Source organism: Aedes aegypti, chromosome 3, assembly GCF_002204515.2.
Source record: "Aedes aegypti strain LVP_AGWG chromosome 3, AaegL5.0 Primary Assembly, whole genome shotgun sequence".
NCBI classification, from domain to species: Eukaryota; Metazoa; Arthropoda; class Insecta; order Diptera; family Culicidae; genus Aedes; species Aedes aegypti.
The window spans coordinates 15,852,039-15,861,433 of NC_035109.1; the positions used below are offsets into that span (position 1 = coordinate 15,852,039).

General features: G+C 35.7%; 1 protein-coding gene across 1 annotated transcript; it reads right to left on the reverse strand.

Annotated features, from left to right (window-relative positions):
* Nucleotides 1–6,616: 6,616 nt before the first annotated feature.
* LOC5568048 lies at nt 6,617–8,743 on the reverse strand. Its single transcript, XM_001651934.2, has 2 exons — nt 8,384–8,743; nt 6,617–7,433 (listed from the first exon to the last, which is right to left on the reverse strand). Exons 1-2 carry the CDS (start codon nt 8,463–8,465, stop codon nt 6,991–6,993), a joined length of 525 nt encoding a protein of 174 aa, XP_001651984.1. The 5' UTR covers nt 8,466–8,743; the 3' UTR covers nt 6,617–6,990.
* Between the last annotated feature and the right edge of the window lie 652 nt (nt 8,744–9,395).

Sequence of the window (9,395 nt, forward strand, 5' to 3'; positions counted from 1 at the left end):
AAAGCGTCATTCCAAGAGAGTAGAAACAACAAAATGTAGAAGCAAGAAGAATAATAGATGCGCAACGATACAATGAATGATAGTTTATATTTTCTATAGAATTTCTGTTATTTCTGTTAGAAATTACTTAAATAATTTATGAAATAATAAATTTCCTTGCAAAAATATAGCTCAGCGCGAACGGTTGTCAGGTTCTCTAGATTTGTGCTCTTGAAAATTAGAGGTTTGGCTGCGATGCATCTTCACCTTAAGCAATAAATTTATTTATACAAAATACTTTAAAAAAATTAATCAAAATCAAAGAGAAAATTTATTGCAGAGCGCTATGGTTGATTTTGATACATTTTTTCACACCAGGTTAAATTTCTTATGAAAACTTGGCCATGCCAAAGTTCCTTGAAAGTTAAGCCTTATTTTTCGGCAAAAATTTTGTGCTATATATTATCGCAGAAATTTCTTTTGTAATTTTGACTGTGTTTTTTACGTCATACGAGTTTAAGTTAATGTATGGATTTCATAAGTGAATTATCATAAGGGAAATCATCATCACCGGACACTTCGAGCAAGGTTTTTTTTTTCAAAACATGAGAAATCAGAATGCAGTGAACATGCTGCTTTTTGTTGAAACAACATTATTTGGATTAAAAAAAAAAGAATTTTGGGAATCAAACTTCCCGGATATTGACACTTTTTTGTACACGGTATTTTTTTTGCAACGAAGATGTCGAAAAACTGAGCTTATCGCACACAACAAGAAGCCATTTCTAACAGTATCCAATCGATCGACAGCCGGACGGTTAAGCTCTCGGTTGTCTCGCGATTCACCGAAGTCAGAACCGCCTGCCCCCCCCCCCCCCCCCCCCCTGTTCCTACGCCAATGTTGAAAGAACCGCCATTATCTGATAGTAGGTATTCTTGTTTTGCAACAAAACTTCTATGGATTTTGTGAGGTTCCATTTATTGCATTTTAAAATGTTGTCTCTGTAAAACTTTCTGAGACAATTTTTGAAGGTATTCTTGTAACTATTTATATGTGAATTTTGGATGGTATTTTATAGAAAAGCTATTGGATGAGATTCTGTAATTGGATGAACATTTGTAAAAAACATCTGAAAGAAGTTCAGCATGAATTTAACTTAAAACGGTGATTAATATATAAACATATTACAGAAGCTACTGAAGTCTCTGGAACAATTATCTCATTATTTCCTGCGGTAATCCAGATGCTTTAATATTCCTGTATTAAATCATGAAGGAAGCTGTAAAGAAGTTAAATTGTAATGTCGAGAGAAACGCCTTAAAATACATGATATTTTTTTTTTATTTCGAATAATATCTTAGAACATTTTTATAGCAAACCCTGAAAAAATCCTGTCAAAATACCTAGTGATATTTCCTTGAAGAGCAAAGACTAGGAGAATGTAGAATGTAGGTACTAGAATTGGTGTAGATTAGAACATTTACAACAAAGGATTTTATGAAGCTATTTCTTAAGAGATTTTTGAAGAAATTAATCTTTTTCAGGTCATTTGACCTCAGACCTGTTATAAAACCAACGACAGAAGTTTCATACGTAACAACATTTTTTTTTCTGAAAGGGGCCTAGTGGGTCCAGCGTGTTCTGGTGTCACGGAAGTAATGTTCGTCGCAAAAAAAAAACATTGTTTTCACAAATCTCGTATTTTTCCTAGATTTTTAGTCATTGTACTTTTTCATAATTTGGATGTTCGGTGTAAGGATGTAAAAGTTTCTTAAAATGCTCTGCATATTTAGCAGTCTGGATAAATTTCAATTTTTAATTTGGACAACGTTACTTGTTATTGAGTTTAATGTTTTCAGTTACTTCAAAGAACTTCCTTTTCCTCATTTATTTTGTCTTCAATTGTTTCTACAGATTTATATATGACACCATTATATTCCCTCACAATGTGCTTGAACGAATTATTTATAAATTCTCTAATAGTTTCATAGATTGCTTCTACCAGGAACATCCGAAAAAAAAAAAATATTTTCAAGCCGTTTTTCGAACTACAGTGTTTTCACACTTTTCCATAGAATTCCGTTCTAAGATTTTTCTGTAAATGGATGAATCATTAAATTCCAAGAAAGTGACAATTCATTCATGAGATCCTCTATCAAAGTCTTCTAGAAATTCATCAGGGATATTACCTTTTTTTATTAAATTTAGAAACTAATTCAACTGAACTACTCTAGGATCGCAGAAATTCTTATAAAAATTTTCATCTGGAATTTAACTAAGAATCATTCCAAAAATATTTTCCGATATTTCTATAGAGCCTTTTCTGGATTTTTCATGGACTATTCTATTATCCTGGTATTATGCTTTTAGTGAAATCCCACGAAAAACCAATATTTCGTGATTCCCACAGGAGTTGTGATCGAAATGAGATGTGCAGACATGTTGTGAGGAAATTAGCAATTTACAACAGAATCTCTGGATTTTTTTTTTGCTGAGAGGACTTAAAGGAGTGGAAGTTATTCCTAGCATAATACTATAAAAAGTGTTGTACAGGATTCATCACTATAAATTTTAAATATAATTCATTACGAAATTTCATGCAAAAATATTGCTTTTATCCTCGAGAAGCTGGTGGATTAATTTGAGATTTTTGAAAAATATATCAGGCTTTTGGAAAAAACGCAGGATTCTTTCATCGAAGCCAAGACAAATATTTTGAGAAACTCGTTTTTCTTCCAGAAATTCCTAATGACCTTTCTGACTTCAACTCAACTTGTTTTTATAGTTTCGACTATGGACTTCTCGTGAAAATTAAATTAGATACTAAGACCAGATTTGGCCTTGAGTGTTTTTTCTATTATTTATAAGACCTCCATTGAACCGAGGAACATCCGTAAATTATCTTTTTCTTTTAAACTGTCAAAATTAAAATTTCATCATATTCATGAGCTAACTCAGACATCGTGGAAAATAATTTGAAGGATTTGGCCACCTAGACGACAGATCCAGTAGGAAAATTTCGAGCTTATTCCTTATGTGAGCTACTTCTCTATTTCTAAATAGCCAATACTCTTTAAATGATCTTGTTCGATCAGGTCTGAGCTAATTTTATAATGTCATTATGCTTAACCTCTCTACCGGCAGCTTTATTTTTTGTTCTCGATATTTTTGCACCATTTTTTCACAAGTTGTCAAATAACTCTTCTTGTTTAAAAATCCGTGTCAATATTAATTATTGGTGATCTGGTTTCGAAGATATTCCAATGTTCCTTGGGAGACCGACATTCTCCATCCACAATGTCTTTGGTGGCCATTTTGTTGTACATAATTTTATCAGGAAAAAAATGTGGGCTATACAAAGCCATGTAACAAGGAGCTACTCCGAGAAAATCATATCAATCGGTTCAGTATTCTTGGAGAAATCTGAAAATTACTAGTGGGGCAAAAGTTCGAGTGGGGTAAGAGTTTCTTTTTAAGATTTCTAGCTCAATTCAAAACAAATCTTATAAATGTCATTGTGGTTCGAATGCTATTCAAGTAAGAGACTTTTACTCCAAATATTATAAAAATCGATTGAGATTTGGAAATGTTATGGCTATTTGTTGTTTTTCGACGTGAATATTGTAATTTTTGGTCAAACTTTCGTTGCATGGAACCAATTAAAGATAAAATCTTTTTCAATATTTTATGTGAGGGCGTTTCTAGGCCTATCATAAGGTTGGTTTGAAGTGTATGAGATTTTGCATAAATGCTTGAAAACAATTTTTGGCCCATAGTGGGGCAAAAGTTCGAATCAGCGGGGCAAAAGTTCGACCCATGAATAAAATCACGGAAAAGTTTGCAAATTGCCTAAAATCCACATATTATCTTCAAATTTAGTAAAATTTGTCTGATCGTGTGAAAACTGTCACCAGAATTTTACATTTCCACTTAGTTTTGCGAAAAACTGCTATTTTTGAGTATATTACAATTAACCCGGTTTTGGGCAATTTTTTGATGAAAATTTAGTGTGTATTTTTCGGCAAACTTAAGTTTACGGCTGGTGTAAGGTATGCCTGTGATGAAACGATCGATATTTTGTGTTTTAGCCAGCGAACTTTTGCCCCACACTAGATTCGAACTCTTGCCCCACCGGTGGGGCAAAAGTTCGAATAAGACAATAAATTTTGAAACTGTTATAACTAAAAATGGGTAAATACTTTGACACAAGTTTGTTCAGCAAAATTATAGCCAATATGTTGAAGGTTCACTGTATGCTATTTGTTTTGTTTTAACTGCTATTGTTCTCCTGGAAACTTTGATTATACCACTAAGGTCGAACTTTTGCCCCACCTTACTCTATGAGGTTTTTTGAAGTTTTCCAGATCTCAAGTTGGTAGCGTGATACTAGAAACATAAATGCTCATTACTCAAAGACGGATGCACCAAATTGGTTCATTTTTTTTCACAACATGCTCGCATTAATATATTGTTCCGAGGAGTGAATATCCGAATTGTAGCTTGAGATATTTACGAGAGTTATGGTTACGCGTTGGTCCCCCAAGGAATTTTGGAACTGTACCGCAGCCTACGTGAATGAAAAATATAAGGCTCTTACTTCGCATGGATGTCCATGTGGATTGTCTTGAGACATGTTTATGTTCCTAGATATAATGGAACTTGAATGGCATTTCTCGTAATTGCAAGCCGCGTTGGAAAAATGTACCTCTCGTGCTGAAAAAATCATCATTTTGCAACTTGTTGCTTAAATAACTACTTTGATATTGTTTGTTTTTCGTGAGGCATTTATGAAATAATTTTGTCATGATTCATTTAGAAATTTTTAATATAATGTCCCAGAAAAAAACCCTGGAATAATCATGTTTGGGTTTCAATCTTGAACTTCTGAATGAAAGAATGATACAGACCATTCTTTAAAAAAATTTCTAGTAAATTTCAGTACTTAGAAAAAAATCCTGAAGTTATATCTGGCAGAATGCATTCAAATTATTAGTAAAATCCAAAGGGAGATTTTGAACGCACATGTTTTCCAAAGAAATGAATTAAAATTATTTAGATAAAAATTGTATTCAATGCAAACTTAGAAGTCTAAATTAGATTCGAGATTTGTTGCCAATTTTCTGGAACAGTTTGCTGAAGAAAATCCTTAGAGATGTTAAACAGATTCTTTGTAACGAAATATTGATTTCCTGTTGATTTCCTCGGATGATTATAGTAGAAACTTAGGAAGCGTTTTCTGATGAATGTTTTAATGAAAGTTGTGACCGAATCATCAGTGGGATTTGTGAAAAATATTATTAGGAATGCAGAGAGAAATTTTTTTGAAATATTTCCGGTAGAATATTGATATAAATGTGCTATTATTCATGATAGAATATCCTTCAGGAATTTTTAATACACGTTTGGTAGGATGCGAGAGAAATAATACTCGGTAATAATTTTTATAAAAATGTATAGCAAAATAAGGTGGGGCAAAAGTTCGACGTTATTGGAATGATAAATATTTCAAACTATAACAGTAGAAACGAAATGATTACGAGAAGGTGCACCTTCAATATATTGGCTACAATTTTGCTGAACAAAAATGTGTCAAAATATTTAACAGTTTTAAAATTGATTATCTGAAAAGTAACTTTTGCCAACCCAACCCTACCACTACCCAGAAGAACCATAGTGGTCATTTATGTAAAATTGAACTAAGAGATATAATAAGAGTCGCAAGGATTCAAAATCATGATGATTTAACCGTCGCATGTCTGCTTTCGGTGCTAAAACTTTTTGGGCCCATATTACGGGTTTGCCGGTGGCCATTCTGGTGCTCCAAAAGGACCATTCATTTATCCTTCTGGTAAAACCACTTCCAAATATAATAAATCATAAAGAATTGGATACAATTTTTTTTTGGTTTTGGGGCATAAGTCCGAGTAATATTATTGAATTGTGCCGATAAATAATTATTCATAGTACAGTCAAGTGTCCTATAAGACGGTGCGTCCCATTTTCTTCCCACCACTATCCTTCAGTAGTTTTTGATAGATGAAGTTGAGGTTCTGTTAATGGCTGGAAGATAATATGGGATTATTACTTACTGAATTGTCCATAATCGAATGGACAACAGTTGAGAGATTTAGTAACAGCGTCTAATAGAAGACCTGAGTGTTCTTAAATTGTTCTCCTCTTTTGAGAGGAAAATAACCATCATCGTTTTACAAATTTTCAAAACCAGTTTTTTTTGCTCAAAATTGCAGCAATGTTCATGAAAATCTATCATTGCATTGTGCTTGCAATGTGTAATGCAATGATAGATTTTCAAAAGGATTTCTTTAAATTTGAAAGAAAATACTGGTTTTTAGTTTTCGAAGATTGCTGATGATTGAATTATGGATTCTTGAGTCTTAAACACATCTTCAACAAAAAAAAACTATAATAGCTCACAGGAATCACAGCCGCCCGGCCAAAAAAAAAAATTAATAGCTCACAGAATTCACAACAGATATGCCATGTTTTTTCGGAAACGGCAAATTTCTACCAAACTAATGTTCCCAATCTTCTAGATACATTCCACGATCTTTACTCGGAAATTGAGTAACGTTACGGTTATGTCATCCACCGACACAATAAATTCGCCACTCAGACCTTCATCGAACCATTTTGTTTATTCACAATAAATCGTATCCTGCAACCCCCAGGCATTCCATTTGTTTTTCACTCGCGAGGGAATTCCAACAACACTCGAGAATCTTCTGGGCAGCAGCGATCGTAATTCGCTTTGTTACACAACGATCACACCTCAATCCGGGCTGCTCGGGCACAGATCACCTTTGACCACAGCGTTTAGCACTAATTACAGATTATGGATTCTCGTGTGCCAACGCAAATCCTCCGACGATGCTTTTGCGCCATACAGGTGCGCAGATGTAATTTTCCACGCTCAGAGCACTGGCCCCTTCCAGCACTCAGTGTTCAAGTACGTCAATGGAAGGGCAACAAATTTTAATTTTTATTACTATTCATCGGCGCAGGTAATGATTAACGGTGATGAGGGTTGCACTCAGCGTGACCAGCCAGACTGTTGTCAAAGAAGGCGGTGGCTGCTTCCTTGCATCGCTAATGGCAACGTCATTGCACAGATCTTCATCGTTACAGGCCACACACTCACGAGTTCCTCGGAAGCTGGCGTACCGGAGATCGCAGAAATCGGTCGAATTCATGGAATAGGTGCAACCGCGTATGAACAGAAACGTCATATCGGTTAGAGATGTGGCTCGCACGTGGACGCACTGATACGCCTCTTCCTCGATTTTGGGCGAATAGACCAGGGTTGGCATGAACGAGGCAAGCGATTCATTGGTCAAGCGAACGATCTCATCGGTACAATTTACGGGTTCAACTCCCATCGCGGTCACGTTGCATTCATCAATTCCAACGCAGAAATGGCATTCAAGGGCGGCACCTAGGGGAACGATAAGAAAATAGGGTAAATGATGTAGTTTTGGACCAATTCGGTAGAGTTCAATAGTAGAAAGATATAACATTATTACAATAAAGAGTTGGACACATACAATTTCCACACCAAAATCATATTGATAAATTATACAAATAAATAATTAATCAACAATAGCACAAATAATTTGAACTGATTCAGTTTGTCCTTCATTTTTAACCGTCAAACCTTTGTAAAACACACACGATTGTTCAGATGAACAACAATAAAAAGTAAACCGTAACACCGGGGAACATGATTATATGACACATATGAATTCTCGGTCCAATTCAGTTTTTGTGTTTCATTTCCATCCCATATGAGCTGTGCAAAATTTCAGTTAAATCAGTGCAACTTAGTGCAAGCCGTTCAATTTACTATGGTAAAACTTACTTTTGCAACGCAAAATCGCCAGAGGACGCCCTATGTAAACAAGCCTAATAGCAGACCTCGATAGGTATGATGAAAAGTACTGCCGAAGATCGTAAAGCAATTCATTGCTTGTAAAGCAAGCAACAATGAAACATTTAAATAATATTTTTTGTGAATTCCTAGTATTTTTTATTTATAGTCAACTTTAAGACCGGGAACGAACCTGGTGTAGTGGTTAGAACACACGCCTCTTACACCGAGGACCTGGGATCCAATCCCTTCCCTGAGATAGTCTCTTATGACAAGAAGGTTATAGTGACGACTTCCTTCGGAACGAAAGCCGTTGGTCCCGAGATGAACTACCTCAAGGCAAAAAATCTCGCATGTAAAGATAAATAAAAAACTTGTAGATGAAATAATCGGGCCTTTACACTATGGGCCAAACACGATCAATTTTTCGACTTGCCCAACCAGCATCATTCACCCTACCACCACTATCAGGAAAACTGGTCAGCAATCCAAAAGAAGTAACCTTTGAAGAAACTTGCCTCGATCGATCAGAGTTGCCGCATACAGCGCCACCAATGTCGTTGCCATGACCACCACGCAGCGCGATCTCTTGGACGACATTCTCACTCACTGCTCCACTGCCTGAGGTTGCTTTGTTATCACGCACTGCGAACGCGAACGAAGAGAGAGATAGGTTTCAGGCCTACTTGACAAAAGGCGGAAGACAAAAGCGCGTTGGGTTGCGTTGCGGTTTATTGCGGGTGCGCGCTCGTCGTGTTGTTCTTTTACGATGCAGTTCGCTTAACGATCACTTACATACTGACGAGATGCCGGGCAGTGGCCGGCCGACCAACTGGAGGCATGGTGTCGATCTGTGCTCCTCGTGGTGTGTCACACGCCTCGTTGTAATAAGGCTGTGTGGTACCGATTGCCGGATGTATGCGACTGCACAATGCACTGTGTTTTATTTTCTCGATTTCATGCGCTTTTTGAATAACGCCCAAACCGTTGATTTTAGCGATATAGTTTGTTCGGAGAAGTTTCTTGGTATATTAAATCGCAACTTTTGACGAAAAAAGTTTTGTGATCAATCCACCTAGCAGTGAGATCGAAAAACTATTTTTTCAAAACATTTAGATAGACATATGGTGTCTTCGGCAAAGTTGTAGAATTGTCAATTTGAAACAACTTTGTCGAAGACACAATTTTTCTATCTCTTATACTTTTTGAGATATATGCCATTGTATGTGAATGGCCTCTAAAAATCATATTTTTTATCATAACTTTTTTCCAAGATTTTTAACATTTTTTGTGTTTTCTACAAAGTTGTTTGTCATGAAAAAACCCGTGTTTTTGCTGAACATATCATCACCCTATCTTTTGAAATAACAAAGTAATTCATGAATTACTCTTTTTTCAAGGGGTAGTTTAGGCCTCTATAACTGGCTTCGGCGCAAAATGGCGCAGACAACTCTTACAAATCATGAAAGTACCATGTCTCCCCTATCGGCAGTTGATAAAAGCTTTTGTCTATAAGCGTCTTTGCATGGG